Source organism: Pseudochaenichthys georgianus, chromosome 12 (genome assembly GCF_902827115.2).
Source record: "Pseudochaenichthys georgianus chromosome 12, fPseGeo1.2, whole genome shotgun sequence".
Lineage (NCBI taxonomy): Eukaryota > Metazoa > Chordata > Actinopteri > Perciformes > Channichthyidae > Pseudochaenichthys > Pseudochaenichthys georgianus.
In genome coordinates, this window is record NC_047514.1 from 5,643,418 (window position 1) to 5,660,040 (window position 16,623).

At 40.9% G+C, this 16,623-nt stretch overlaps 1 protein-coding gene across 1 annotated transcript in view; it reads left to right on the top strand.

The window, feature by feature from the left end:
* Nucleotides 1-16,623, top strand: part of igsf9a (immunoglobulin superfamily, member 9a) — a 67,249-nt gene that overhangs the window by 1,600 nt on the left and 49,026 nt on the right. The window contains 2 exon segments of the mRNA XM_034095361.2: nucleotides 10,544-10,638; nucleotides 10,768-10,977. Coding sequence (XP_033951252.1) covers nucleotides 10,578-10,638; nucleotides 10,768-10,977 — 271 coding nt within the window. The 5' untranslated portion in view covers nucleotides 10,544-10,577.

A 16,623-nucleotide genomic window follows, 5' to 3' on the forward strand; every position in this document is an offset into this window, starting at 1 on the left:
ATTTATCTTGTTAAATGTTTTTAAATCCTTAATGAAAGAAAGAAAGGCTTGTTTCTTAAGACTGCAATGTTTTTAGGTGTACCTGGTTATAAAACGTGACCATTTTATTTTAAAATGTTAGTTTCCATGCTTTGTTTTTAATTATTTTCAAATGTTTGTGTTTTTTTGTTTGTAACTTTGCTGCTGCCTATCTTGGTCAGGTCTCCCATTAAAAAAGACTTCTCAATAGTAGCCTAGTCTTCTGTTTTATTCAGAGTGGGAAAAAAAGAAGAAGCTTTTAATCAATTTGACAGCCGCCAATCAAATTGCCACCTCTTTAGGGAAAGACAGACAGACAGCAGATGATGCCTTAGATCATCAGAATGAGGTGTAAGAAATCTGCTGCTGTCAACAAAAAACAGATGGCTCTATGCAAAACATTTGACAGATATTTAAACAGAAGTATTATTAATAATTTAATGGAAAATTATAAACACATTGGTTTTAATATTTATTTTCTCCAGTACTATTTTCAAGAGGCCCTTTTATTCTTTTTGTGGTTCTCCCTTTCCTTCAGTGTGTTGTATAGATTTTGGTCCATGATGTGCAAATGCTAAAATCCCAAAGTTCCCTCCAGAGTTTCTCTCCCAACCCCCCCCGCCCCCCGCCTGAAACGCCTCCATTGGACTCCATTGTTTACTTCGGTTTCAGAATGACATCACTATATATAACAACTGTGCTTCTTTTATCTATTGTTTCCAACCCATTGTACATGAGGTTCAGGGGCGGGACATATATAAGTGGTTCACCAATCACAACAGAGCAGGCCAGCTAACCACACAGAGCAGACTGGGCTCTGGTGTCAGACAGAGGATGAAAAAAGGGATGCACAGGCATAATGAGAATAATAAATACCTTTTTTGAACATGAAAGCATACAAACATGTCTCCGTACAGAAACAAAATCTGCCTGAAAAAGAGCATAATATGTCCTCTGTAATATTATACTCACTGTTAATCTGTAAAAACAATAGAGGGTACATGTGGTCATGGGTTTGGTTCAGAACTTGGACTTGACTTATTACAATCTTGTATGTTTGGACTTCGGAATTTAGAAGAATTCAATGTAATTTGTGACTTACAAAACAGTGACTTTGCCCCATCTATTATTTTTTAACCCTTTACATCATTGCTATTCTGTATACAACTGAAATGTATTGAATAGATTACAACATCAAAAAGATTGTGGCTTTCATCTGGATTTTCCAGCCTGCTCTCTGATTCATTGAAAAGATACCGAATGTTTGTACTCTGAGCGCGGAGATGCAGTACCCACGCATAGGAAACCTCTTTGTTTGTCCTTATTTAATCTACCTTTTTCAGTCAGTGCACATCAAATGAGAGCCTTTTCTTTTGTGAGAGAAAGCTTGTCTATGAAAACTGGCTTTTATTTCCTTGTGCAGAGCTAAAGAAGAACAAAATATACACCAATATAATGCTGGCGAAGAACTTAATCTATGAAGTAACCTAATCACACTGACAATTATTGCTGCATCGGTAGGTAACAGCATGTTGAATGTCAATGAGCAGCATTTATTTAAAATGTTTGAGGCGTCTGGCAATCAGCACTCTGACAAAACTTTCAAAGGATTTCAGCTTACTCAAGAGCTGTTGATAAGAAACAGAATAAATACATTTTTTTTTTGTAAATGTCAAGATGAATAGTCTCAACAAAGTTAATACAATGATGAGCTTTGCAAGTGAGGCTGTGTGTTACAAATTGAGGTAGTCGGACTGTGGTGATAAGATTAGTCAGAATACAAAATTGAATTTGATCAGGTCTCAAAATCTTGACTAGCACATTTCAAGTCAATCACAAGTGTTTGGGATATCTCACATTCCTAGAGGATGTGTTGATATGTTTCTTATAGGGTGGGACAAAGTCATCCATTCAGAGGCCCAATAATTAAGAATTCAAGCTTTCAGACACTGAAGTTTTACTTAATATTTCTGAACACAAGTCCCCTGCGATGAACACCCCGTAGTTGTGGGGTGGAAAGTCACATTATATGCAACAAGAGATGAGTCATCTACTCGTCAATTAAGTCAGGAGTAGATCGATATCGGAACCCATCTGCTATCTGTCTATTATGATAATTTAGCATCTGGTGGCAATGGTCAATGTTTTGGGTTTTCTGGTGTTGCCTGCAGATATCCAGAAACGGAAATCCAGAATAAAGGATATTTTAGCCATCACTTCTTCTCCGTTCGTTGGTCATGGATTGCACTCAGATTAGTAAATAATGGAGCGTGTGTAGAGACAACTTCTAAGAAGAATCTGATACTTTCACAAGTAGCCATTTTATACTTTTAAAAACAGTTGTTCAGCACGCAGAATGCATCCAACCAAAGCCTGGTCGAAACATGATTGCTCACAACTTGGAAAACAAGCGTTGTCCTTTGACTTACAGATATCTTCATTCATACGCAGACAAAGAATAAACATAGATAAATGCACATTTGTCCATGTATGTAGATACTTTTCAGCATTTTTTTTGTTACATTTTCTGAATCCGAGTCTTGTGCGATGTATACCTGGTGTGTTGTAGTGCTCTGGTAAACGTTATGTACCGTACTTTTCGGACTATAAAGCGCACCTGCATATAAGCCGCAGCAGCTAAATTGTCCGTCTGTCTTGCTCTCGTTCTGTCTCTCGGTTCCACTTTTACTTTGGCGCGCTACCTGTCTCACTCTTTTCCGGCCTCCAGCTTTTCCTGCTGGAGCCCGCCGCTTAAAGGTGGCGGGCGCGGACCGGTCATAGAGCCCATAGAGTTAAAGGTGGTTAATTTTACCTGTAAAATCCATAGATTTAGGAGGTTCCCTAGTGGCCGTTAGCTGTACAAAGAAAATGGGGAAAAAAGTCGCGGCTTATAGTCCGAAAAGTACGGTATATATATATATATATATGCAAGTTTTGGCAAATATAATTTGTGTCTACCTGCTACTAGCTAAGCACACCTTGAATTCCAACTAAACTGTCAGCGGTTTTATTGCTTTTAGGGTTTTGTGATACCAGAATGAATGACTTAGAAGAATGTGTGGAGAGAAGGATGATATCCCTTTTTAAATAAGTGTTCAACATTACAGCTAACTCTGTGCTTAACCATTTAAAGAATGTTTGCCATTATCTTTTTGTCAGTTAAAAGATAAAAACACCACCGTTTAAGTATATTTGTATCTTTTTAAGGTTGCAGCACATTAGGAATTTGCCTCTTGTTCTCTTTACTCTCGCTATGTTCAGAGGTTAATGTCCAATTGAGCAGATAAAACAGCCTAGAAACAACCCACTAAACAAATATCCTTCATTCCACATTAAGGATTCAGTCCCTGTAGCTTTCTGAAGCATTACCTCGAACATAACAAAATACTTTTTGAGCCTCGACACAAACAAACTTGGATCACGGCAATTGTCATGCCATATAAATGGAATGTTATCAGGACTCAAATGTGTAGGAGTCTCTTTATCGTTGTTTTGAATGCATTGTGATAAGAAGAGTTGATAAATCTGTTACTGTGCCTCAGTCGGGATTAATCAGCCGATCCCCATTTCTCTCCTCCTGTAGATCTAAAGGGCAACAACGCAGCATTTCTACAGCGTGCCTGTCAATGGCATTTCTATTTCTGTCAGCTGATAAATCTGTGTGAGACAGCCTCTCCGTTCTGTGAGCTACAGCCTCATTTATTACAGCTTTAAACATTTTCCAGAGTGCTGCGCTGTCACTGTGTTTGTGTATGTCAGAGGAGGGAAGTGTCTAGAGACCATCTGTGTAACCATGGCGGAGCGCTCCACCTGTGCAGACCGCTTTGTTTTGCAGCTCTGCAAGTTTTTTGGTTTCAGATTTAATGACAGAAAATGTCCCGCAGCTTAACGAGGGTTTCTTTTTTGCTCTGATCTTGCTGCTTGCTGCGTTTTTTACACACCTTCCCTGCTTGCTCTGTTCCCACAAAATATATTTTTTTTGTCGCTGTTTTTCCACTTTATTGCCTTGCTATTTCGCCAGGATAAACAAATTGTTATTGTCAGAGCCATAAAACCATAAACAAGATTAGTATTCATCTGTAGCTTTCTTTATTTAGACAGAAGTGTCTGGTTATTTATTCTTTAATTAGAGAAATGATGAACGCCATTACAGGGTATTCAAACCTTATCATCTCCATTCTTCTGAGTTAACAGGAGGCAGGAGATGCTGAGAATCTGCTCGTTATGTGCCAAACGGGGACGAGTTGTCGCTGCCTAGTCATGGCAACAGGCATCTTAATGTGTGCGATTGTGTTGCTCTCTACTGCTGTGTGCTGGGATGTCAAACCATAATTATAATGTTGAAACTTTACCTTTTGCCTTCCTGGCTCAGTCTCAGCAAACACTCGAGGTCTGATTCAAATGTAATGTGTTCTGGCTGAACTCTCTGTTGTGCTGTTTTGCATAAAACCAAGAAGGGCAGGAAGGCAGGGGAGTCTGGGCGCTCAGCAGACACGCTTCAGATTGGGGACTTTGATTTTGTCGACAATCAGTGGATGCGGTGCTGTTTGCTGAATCAAGGCAGTTTGTTGGAACAAGCCATGCAGTTGTTGACAGACTGCGTAATTGTTTTTCACCGGTTCAGACTTTGCCCTGGCCCTGAAATGAAAAGGCCCATAAAAGTCGTAGGGACTGTCGGATGAAAGTGTGTTGGCTGTTCGTATCCAGGAAGTGTACAGGTCACTGAGTCTGGCATCATTATTTGATCATACAAACCTATTAAAGTCAGCCTTGTTATTTATAATGGACCCTTATACAGGATAAAAGCTGTATAGAACACATAACCTTGCAGACAGATGGATCAAGAGAAGAATATATGACCTTAAACCAATTCAAGCAGTTTACATACAGCGCTGCAACTATAAAGTACACAACCCCATTGAGTCGTACTTGATGTTTGACGTCATTCATGCCTTAAGTGATGTTAATATTTCTTTAGATGATAGAAAAACATTAGAATTTTATTTTGTTGACCTTTCACATGTTGTTGTAGGTCGCCTCTGGAGCAGAAATGAAAGTGTTCACATGTTTTACGTTTTGGTAAGTTTTTAGCGACATGTAACATTGCAACATTGTTGAATTCCTGTATTTCTACTCACATTGTCTGAATAAATATATTGAACAACTAAGGGTTGATTTGCAGGATTGATTGCTTACTTAGCCCTATATCAGTATATAGCATGAATAATAATCACATATCAGTCATATTTTTTATGAATAGTCATTCATTGAATATGGTAGTCCAAAAACCAGTTTCTGTCATCAGAACAGCACAGGCGGACGTCATACTCGGTGCATTGGGTGTTTGTGTACCCTTTACTGCAGTGTCTACAGCGTCCTCTCTTGGTCTTCCCTGGAACATGTGCCACTCGGTCCTTCCGTACAGCCAGTGGAGGTTCTGATCTCTTGGATGGGGCCCCGTTTGGTGGACTCCCATCAGCTGAGGATGGTCTCTTCTGAGCAATCAACAGGCTCCTTGATGTCACTGTCGCTGCTGGGCTCCCGTCGCCTGCCTCTCTTTGGTGTTTTCATGGGAGTTGTGTTCACCTGATTAGAACAAAAATACATTAGGATACAAGTCAACTATATTACAGTGAGATATAAAAAAAGTATTACAAACGGCAAATAGCAGAAATGCATTCTTAACAGGATGAGAGAAGATGCTAGATCTGCCTGAAACTGTCTCCTTTTCCGGATCTCCTGCTTTGCCTTGAAAGGAATCATCATCTCATCCGCAGAGTTGTGTTCTTCTGGTACCACCTGCAGGCATTTCTCTCTGCATGTATCAAGCCAGGGTCTGAGTTTCCAGAGTTGTTCTTTCTTTTCCATCTCTGACACTGCCAAGTTGTTTACAAAATGTAATGATATCAACAGATATTGGAATCTTTTGCATGCCATCACATCAGAAACCAGACCCGGCGCCAGAACGAATCTAAAGGGAGGGCATGTGATTTTCATGGGAGGGCACACAAAACCGTCACGTGCTGCGGGCCTGCGGCACAATATATATCACAGCAAGGCCAACAGCATCGTGTAAAGACGCACACTTATCGCAAATACATACACAAATAAAGGGCAACATAGAAACCACTTTTGAAACATTGTGGGAGTGGCAGCACAAACACTGGTAAATCACGAGCAAGGCACACTGGTTAAGGATGGCAGCTTCCTCATCGTTGCACTCGGAGAGAAATAGTAGAGACGGAGACGATGAACGGTTTAGCCCGCCTTGGGCATGGTTTATTTTCCTATGCACTGCAGGTGCATCATTTCGCTCAGCCGAGCTAACTTGGAACAATATTTTGGCCAACTCTGCATCTTTGTGCTTTGTGAATCGTGGTCACCTCTGTTGGTTGACAGCTAAAAAAGCTATAATATCAACGACAGCTGACACGTAATAACGGTTCCGTGCCAGCTGATCTGCACCAAAGTTCTCATTTCCTTATTTGTTTCCTCGCGTATCTCTCTCTCCATAAACTCTCACATGAAATGTGTTCTTTTGATGCGGCATGCCTTAGCAGTCCTTTATCAGTCTGTAATGCGTGTTTCCAGTCGCAAAAACCTTTGACAGTAAAAGCCGCATCAGATGAAGACGTATTTAAACTGTCTACAGGGGAAACAAAAGGCTGCGTCTGCTTTTAACGAATATTCAAGCCATGGTCTGTTGTTGTACCATGCAGCGGCAAAAGTGCGCTTCTTTCCTGAAAACAATCTCCCTGGAAAACGATCCAGTTTCACCTGGCTGGGTTTATTAACCCCAAGATCATCTGGGGCTGTTGGTCTTTGAGCGGTTGCTGGCCCAATAGCACCTGTTGATGTGCTGCAAGGTAGCGTCTGTAGTGGGGGCACCGGCACGGAGGAGGAGGATGCTGGCGGGTGTGGTACAGGGGCAACGCAGGTGCTGATGGTAGGGGCACAAGGAGCTGTGCCTCGTAGGACAGCGTTGGTGGCGGCCGCCTTGACGAGTCAAGGATTGGGCTCGCTAACTCAGCCCCGGGGTTTGCTGAGGTCAAGCTTGTGAGGTTAAGGCGTGCTGCTGCAACGGCAGGTGCAGGGTTGTCAGCAGCTGCATCGGCTGCAGTTCTTTCATCGCTATTTCGTTTGAATTAATCCTTAGACCTTTTAAGCCAATTTCTGATGTCCATTTTGTAATTCAAACAGAAATGGGAGTCTACAGAATGCACAATAAACAAATCCAGAATAGGCGGCAGAGTGTGACGCTGTGATTGGTCTAAATGTGGACGAATCACAAATCACAACAGACACATGAATTTATTTGACGTAGCCTGCGATTTTTTTTTTTAGTTACTATCTGACATCACACACATCGTAGCATAAAAGTTCACAATTTATTTATAATTAAAAAAAGATTTTTTTTTTTTTTTTTTAAATGTACAAATATTTAAAAAAAACGTGTTTATTGGGGGAGGGCAGGAATGTCAAATGGGAGGGCCTGGCCCTCCAGCTCCGAGCCGGAGCTGGAAACGCGTAAGGGGCATAAGAAGGGCAATCTCCATGACAGGTGCTCATGCTATTTTGACTACCACACCCAGTGTTGTAATATTACAACATAGACATAAGCTGCACAAAATCAAATTTGATGAATGTATTCCACAAAAACAAAATATGTACATGTTCTAGACATTGTGATAATCACAAAAAAAAAATACTTACATTTCACTTAATTGAATCTGACAAATCCAGTCTGTTAGAGAATAATTCTTCCTTACTCCTAAGATATTTAACCTTATTGCCAGTTGACGTTAATAACAAATCTTGTTCGTGACGCCAGCTTTAAGGAATGTGCTCCAGCACATGTCAAGTTGTATGGCCTGATATGGGAGTTTAGGACTGTGGGAACACTGGCTTTCTAAGCTCCACAGATATGAGAGACATCTCCTGTAGCTCCACAGATGTTTACTCCTCCCCCAATTTGCTCATTAACTCTCTGTAAACTAGTTAAAAGGGCTATCGAGAGATACGCTGATCAGAATTGACATGGCAACCCACCGTGCAGTCAGAACCTTTTACTGCTGTGACTTGTGATATGAATTCTCCGGCCGTATCCTTGTAATAAACATCATTGTTTGACATCAAAGCTCCAGCTCTCCTCGTGTCTCTGAGTCCTGACTCTCCATTGCTGCAGAAGATTCCCTTACACAGTCCAATAAAACAAAGATGTTGCTCGTTTGAAGATTCTGAAGTTTTGTGAGTGTATGGCCAGAGGGCAGGACCTATAAACACATTTACTACCCAATAGCATTGTGAGGCTGAACAAAAGGACCTTTTGACTATGTAAATGTAGTCTTTAAAAAAATTACAGCACTGTTGTAATTTTTAATTCACTGTAAGTGCTGTCGATGACATATTTCCATGCTGGTGAACAGGAAAGCTGTATTGCGCCCTTTGAGGTCATGTTGACATGCACTTTGTGGCAGGTAGCTTTCAAATGAATGAATTCATATTTCCACGCACAGTCACAGTGCTGTAACTTCCAAGACAAATCTTCACTAAAACTGAATTCTTATTTTTTCAAGGATTTGTGCAGTTTCCTACGTTCTGCTGTGCCTTGCATTGAGAAACAAAAGTCTCCCAACACCGCAATCAAGGGTTACACAATTTCTGCTTTAAAGTGGAGTTGCATTTAGCCAATTATGCTTTTAAGGGAAACATATTTTCTCCTGGCTTGTATTTGTTTTTGACTTATCACAGTGACTTTCCAAATTATAGTACGCAGAAGTTGTCTTTGGGAGGAAGCTGGGGTTGATTAATGTATCAAAAATCACGGGACTTGTCATTCGTAGCTGCAGTTTTATCAACTTTTATTTGGACCAAACACTCAAAATACATTTTCAGTTTTCTACGCATGTCAATCAATCAATCGTTTATTTATATAGCCCAATATCACAAATGTTACATTTGTATCAGTGGACATCACAGTTTGTACAGAATATCAGTATGACAATACGACACCCTCTGTCCTAAGACCCTCACATCGTACAAGGAAAAACTTCCGGAGAAAACCCAGTTTAAAGGGAAAAATGGGAGAAACCTCAGGGAGAGCAACAGAGGAAGGATCCCTCTCCCAGGACGGACAGACGTGCAATAGATGCCGTGTGTAAATTGAAAAGATAATACATTTGCAACATAGGTAGTCCAAATGTTTGGAAATGCATGTGTGTATAATAGGAAGATGAATCCACGAGGATATCCATCCAGGACCGATGATCCAGGACCACAGCCACGACTCAAGATCCAGGGCTCGCGATCCAGGACACAGGACCGCAGGATCATCCATGACTCCGGATCCCGGCGTATATAGACACCAAAAAGAAAGACATTTGAGGAAGCTGGGTTAATCGGAACATGAGAGTACACAGGTATAGACAGAGAGAAGGAAGAAGTAAGATGTCCCCCGACAAACTAAGCCTATATCATCAAAACTAGGGGCTGAATCTAATCAGCCCTAACTATAAGCTTTATCAAAAAGGAAGGTCTTAAGCGCACTCTTAAAAAACGGATAGGGTGTCTGCCGCCCGAACACAAACTGGAAGCTGATTCCACAAATGTGGAGCTTGATAAGAGCATGTGGAACGGGGGGGGGGGGGGGGCGGGGCAATTCCTGTCTCTTATCTGGCACACTTCTTCATGTTTGCCTTTGTGAGTGTATACATGTTTACCTTTGCTCTTTACATGAGCACACTGTAATTACCTCAGCTTAATGAGATATGAGCTGAAGCTAGCAAGCTGAACTGGTGTGTGGCCATAGAGCTGATGTGAGCGCTCATTTCTTGTCACATCTGACCTTATCCAGCAGCCCAAAGTAAATGTCCTGCATGATATAACACCTATCATGTGTGGCATTTACTCATTCATTTCAAACAGCGGCTGGTTGCTTTCCCTATAGGAGGTGAGATAATGGATGTGTTTAGTGTGTGTATGTCTTGAATCTGACCTACAGTATCTTGTTGGTGTCCTGACTCGAGTTCACACAAGTGATGACATGGAAGCCAGGGTTGTTTTGACCGTAATAAATCGGTCGCAGCGTCTTGACATTAAGTTGAACGCTTTGATGCATACGCTGCCTTCAGCTCAACTGATCCCCCTCATTGAGTGCTGAGTCTCCTGGCCGCCCCAGCCAAATGTCTCCCTTGATGTGATCTAAATAAAACACTTAAATGTCGCTCTGCATGTGACTCTTGGGAGATTTGTGGCATTTATGTCATTTACTTTCAGAAAAAGGATATAGGGCCCGGGAGTTTTCTGGCAGCACAGGCAGCTCTACCCATTTGTGTAATGATATGGGAAGAATTCCAGTTATTGGAAAGCTGTATGAAAATCTAAACGCTCCTCTCCTCCTGTCTGTTAAAATATGACGGCTCTGCTTTAGCCTTCTTACTTTAGAAATCTGTCGCAGACGGCTGTCATCTTGCGTGCAGCCAAGGAAGTAATGTGATTGTGACAATTGTGTCTCTTTTGCCAACAGATTGAACATGCTGCAGGTTGCCTGAGTGACAGATATGGGGTCAGCAAAATTATCTTTGCAGACTTTCACTGTGGTGTCACTTGTTTGCCTATTTCGTAAGTATCTCCATCGTTTGATCAACAATATATTTAGCCTCCCACTGTCTTCTCAGATAAACGTTTCCATATAATGTGCACACCGTTGTCCAAGTCAATCAAGTAACGTGTCAATGTTGCTTCTTATAGACCGAACGGTGACCGCTGAAGGCGTCAATCCAGAGGTCCTTGGAAAGGTTGGAGGTGTGGTGGAGCTGGAGTGTAGTTTCACTCCATCAGGGCCGGCTACTGTGCCATCAGCGTCCCTGCATGTAGTGGAGTGGGTCCGAAAAGGACTGGACATCCCCGTCCTGATCAAATTTGGATCTTATGCGCCTCGCCTACATCCACAATATGAAGGTAAGCACTATGGGAAGGATCACTTCTAATCCAACAGAACATTGTAATGTTAAACTCATCACTTCTCTTCACTGTGCTACAGCAAATGTATCTGTTATTGTCTAAACAAGGACATATTGTCTCTATATATTCATGCCGGATCTACATGTACAAATGTCTCGTTATTTGTAACCTGGCTTTCATTGGCTTCATGTAATTTGATTATGATGCAGGTGTTATGTACTTTGATGCATAGCTCAAGCACACACTTTTTAAGTTACTGCTAGTGTTCATGACATTTGGGAATACAATTGGGATGTTACACTTTTTCCTTTTGGATTTCAAATTATGTCAAAGTTTTGTAAACAATGTTCTTTAACCTAAACAAGAATCTTTTCCTGAACCTAGAAAAGAAGTGTGTCACCCTAAACTTAGTTTTAGACATTACACCAGCTTAAAAACAGCATGCTAACATCTTCATTGTTACTGTTATTAGCATTAAGCTAATCTGAATTGCTTATTTAGATGAGTACAGCTAATAGAAAGCCTGTTGACTCTTAGTCTTGTTTACTGTTCACCTGCAAGATGATGTTAAACCACCATATGCATATTTGAACAACAGAGAAATTGCTTTTATGCCACCATGTATGTGATTCGAGGCCAGAGAAGGTTGAAAATGAATAGAATGAGGATGGTTTCGACATGCTTCAGTTCACATGGCTTTCAGAGGACATTCAGTATCACACCTTGATGGCCTTTCAAACCCACCTCAGTGGGAGCTACTTTTTAAAAGGAGTTAAGACTCTTGCATTGCATCATCATCTTTTGTTCACTTTCTGCCCACAGCTCCCAGAACAAAGACAGTCTTTGAAAAAGGAAAAGGATCCTCAATGGACCAAGAATACCTTTGTGTAGCTCCTGTTATCCTTTAAAGTCACACACAATGGGACTAGTGTGGACAGAGGAGAGCATGTCTAGGTGGCTCGGATCTTCCTTTTTATCAGTCTTTTTTATTTTCCATAGAGTTGCCTGAAGAGATATTCGACCTTTTCACTTTTCCAAAGGCTATTTGAATTTCTGCTGGAGCGCCATGTAGGGTTTTGACTAAAATGCACTTTTAGAAATAAACTCCCCCAGCAGGCATGATGATACCACTTCAAAGAGGGAAATAAATGCATTATTTTTAATATTCAGGTGGGAGCAGCTAACTCCAACAATCACTGTTTCATATAACAATGAAACAATTAGAGATTTAACCTTATAAACCCAAATTACCAGCTGTTGCATCAGTCATTAAAAATTCATGCTGTGAAGCTACAATAAAGGTGGCTCCAATCAGCATAGCTTGATTTAAAGTCTGTTTCCAACAATGTTAAATACATCAGGGTGAAGTTTAGGGAAATGTGTATAAACGGATAAAAAAGGGCATTTAGTATGCATCCATTCGAGGAAGTTTTGAAATATTTTACTCACTTTAAACATTGTATGGCTTCAATGAAAAGCTGGCACTAGCTGATACAGAATGTGGTTCTCTCAGACCATGTGGACTGAGAGGATGTTCCTTTCAAACTTAAAAGCTCCATACAATAGGGGAAAAATAAAAGTAGAAAAAGGCCCATATGTCAATCAGCAGGTCCCTACAAATGCTGCATTTTTCTATATTAAATCCTCTCCAATATACAGCCCTATTTAAAGGGGATCTATTATGCTTTTTCAGGTTTGCCCTTATTTAATGAAAAGGCCAGTGTTATTCTTTGATTTCCCGACTTTCATCAAATCAATCAATCAATGCGTTTGTCCATATCACTGCACTTCCTTTTATGAACACACAGCCTCAAGCCCCGAACAAATATTTAATTACTACCCATCTGGTTTGCTACCAAGTATGTACAGCACTAGGATGATTTAAAGTGGACCTATCATGCTATATTTGAATAATATATTGTAGGGCCATACCTATATAAAACATGTCTGTGAAGTTTTTTTTTCAAAATACCAAACAGATCATGCATTTTAGCCATGCCTCATTTAGCTCTATTTGCTGTATTCCAGCCCTATTTTTTCAAGGGCTGATTCTGTGGCAAGTGAGCTACAGCTGACCACGCCCCCCTGCAAAGGAGGGGGGTGAGGCACGAGCATCATGTTACCATCATGTTACCATGCTGTTACCATGCTGTTACCATGCTGTTACCATGCCACGGCAACCTCACATTCCCCTCATAGGTGGAGAGTTGCCCATATAGGCGGAGCTCCTTGTTTCTGAGATATTTCGAATCAGTCTGTATCAGTCTGTATCGGATCCGTTGCAGCCCCGTTTTTAGAGATTTGGGTATGGAGGGAAAGAGAGAGGGTTGTGTTTTCTGACACTTGGTGAGTTCCCTGAAAACACCGGGGACACATATTCATGTATAAAAGACGTACAAAAGTGCATTTCAGATCCATTGGTTGCAGTGCCACACAGTAAACAACAGTAATCACTACAATGAAGTATATGTTTGTCAAAGGATCAGAACCTGCTTTCGGCTGAAACAAGAGCATTCCTCATTTGAGTCGAATGCCACTCCTTCGCCCAACCCCAGCAGGAAATAAGATACAGACATTTACATAGCAATAAAGTCAGGGCGAACCTTGGCTGATGAATTATCGTGAGTGGGAGTGGGGCAGGCTTTAATTCTAGCCCGGGCTCTTCAGAGACAGTAGCCTTTTTATCATTAACTGTGGAGACAATCCTTCAACGTGCTCTGATGTCATACTTCATTACTTTGGCTCTTTGTTACAGAAGATGCGAGGCAATATACTGGTGGTAAAAAAACCTACATATTTGCCTAGCCTTTGGCCTATGAATACACTTCTTGTAAGCTTCACTAGACCATAAAGCACAATAAAGGGCCTTGTTATAAAAAGGACAGGTTTGCTAATCACATGCCTCTCAGGTGACTAACAGAAAGCTGCTAATACAGGTTTGAAAAAAGATGCTTTGTCCATTCTCATGCTGAGTTCGGGGATTTCTCACAGGTACTGGCTGGTGTGGGGAGTAACAGGTGCCGCATGGGAAACTAACGCTTTAGAGGTGGGTCAAGTAGTGTGGATTTCACCCCCCCCCCCAGGCCATGACTGTTCTCGGGTGTCTCAACGGTTCTGGACCCAGAGTCCCACTGTTGTTTAGTAGGTGCGATTCTTATGGTTACCTGAGATATCCAAGAGGTTCACTCGGCTATGGTTCATATGGCACCCACCGTTTTTAGCCGTTTGTCACCTTAAAACAGAAATTCATTGTTTTGCAAGGCCCAAATAGGTCTTTCCTCGCAAGTCCCAAGTCATAATGTACGTTTTCTTTCAATTTAATACCAATGTCTACTCAAAGTCTTCAAAATGTTTTTGGCTGACAACTGTTTGTTTTAGGTATGCACTTTTATCAGGCTGTGAGCATCTGGGGCTAAAAGGGTGTCCCTTTTAGTCGGTCAGTGGTTGGATCCTCAATCCTTGCAAGTAACATATCGATATCGAAATGTTTCTGCAGTTTTTGTCAGTTGCTTTAGACAAAAGCGTTGCTTAATGATATAATGTAGTGTAATCCTTGGTATCAATTTTTCCAACTGGTGCACAGTAATGCTACGTTACTTTTTCATGGTTTTCAAATGCAACTTGGTTTGGTTTTGGTCCAACAAATTGGATCTGGTCGGTTCAGTCTCAAGTAAAACATACGTCTATTAATAGATTTGGGGCACGCTAATGAAATAATATGCTTTACGTTTTTCTGGCTCGGGCGAAGATATCAAATATCTTTAAGTAAAACAACTCATGTCCAAGTAAAGTCGAATGTCATTGGTGTTAAAATCCAAGTTTAGTTGGGAATCGCTTTACTCCCACCATTGCTCCTTATTCATCACCTTAAGGCAGGGTCAATTATTTCCATACCCATAATGAGTCTTAAGTCCTTGCACTTAATTCCAAAGTCGACACTAACAAGTTTCAAGTCCCAAACCTTGAGTTTCAAAATTGCGCTATTAATCAAATTTAACAGCATTCTCGAAGTGGTGCTTAGTAACCTAACATTAGGTCTTCATGATTTTCCTGCAACCTGATTGGATGCTGTTGGATTGGCCTATAAAACTGGATTTGGAAAATGGGGTGGTGCACTGATTTTTGTGCATCGACCCGTTAGTTATTATCTCACGGTCTCCCTCGACAAAAAGCAATGGTATTTCCTTATTGGATTTGAGTAAATTGCAGAAAAGAAGCATTCTGGCTAACACACAATTATGATATCTAAAGGTTTTTCTCAACAGGATAATCTCCACACATTAACATCACTGCCATTTTTGAAGCGTAAATGCAATGGCACGAAAGTAAAGAGCTAATGTAAGGCTATAAACAAACTACATTGCATGACCATCGCTAAGCTAAAGGCAGCTAATGTTTGGTGTGATGAGGTTAAGTCTTTTCATTTAGTCACTATTTAGCAACCCCCATTTGTACGACACATGGAAGCTTTGGACATTCACCAGTGGGGTGTTTACTGATGTATTTTATACCGTGGAACATTACGTGAAAATCTCTTAAGCTTGTGTTAACCACAGGCCTTATTTTAGGCTTCTAACCACAAACATGTTCAAAAAACCATTGACTTTCAGACGAGGGAACTAGAAGTGGTAAAATGACAAGTCATCTCCAGGTCTTGGGACTCATTCCTGCACCACTCCATTAACTTTGGACTAGAATAAATGAATATCTTCTAATGGTAGTTGATCAGTAAATAAAGGGTAATTTATGGCACACCATAACATACTTTGTCATATTTGGGCTACAGTTAAGACATCAAGTATTAAGTCAAAAGTCCAAGTCAGGAGTCATTTCGTGTTAAAGTCAGAGTGGAAGTCTTTTCTGACTTTGTTGAGTCTAGAGTAATCAATTCTGTGAATCCACACTGCTGCCTTAAGAGGATATAAATCAAACTTCCTAAAGTCCACCTCATCCATCAATATGCTGTGTGTTTCACTTAAGTGTGAGATACATCAGATAGCTGCTCCCCTGAGGGTGTTAAGAGCTAAAAGGGTTTAAATGTATTTGTTGTAATAGAGCAGTAAAGATCAAAGGATTATTCTGTCCTCTGTGAACAGGACAGAAAGTCCCTCAGCTCCCATACAGCTGCTGACTCCATAAAAAGTAAATACAGCTGTTTAAATGCACTGCTCTACCGTGCGCATCCCATCACAATCAGCAGGAGTGTGATCTGAACACATTACACACAGTTAACAATGCCAATCAGCTTCTTTTCCCACATAGACAAACATGAGGGTTTACTCGGGGATTACTCATATTTGTTAGAGCAGCAAGGAAGCAGCTCGATCGCACACAGTGGGGTTTAATAGAGCAACAAGCAGCGAGGAGTGAAACTTCATCTGCTGCTTTTTTTTAACCGCTACCTGAATGCCTCCGCTTGCCAAGAGCTGACGACATCCCTCAGAGACGACGTTGGCTCCCCGCCCGTGAATATCACATTCTCAGGGCCACAAACGTCTGTGTCACACAATGCAGTATCGAATTTAAATTATTTTTCATAAAGAGGCGCTGTCCAAAACGAATACTTTCCACATTGATTCCCCAAAAGACTCTTTTGTCATTTGTAAACTTTGTCTCCAACATGTTACACATTCATTTTGGGAG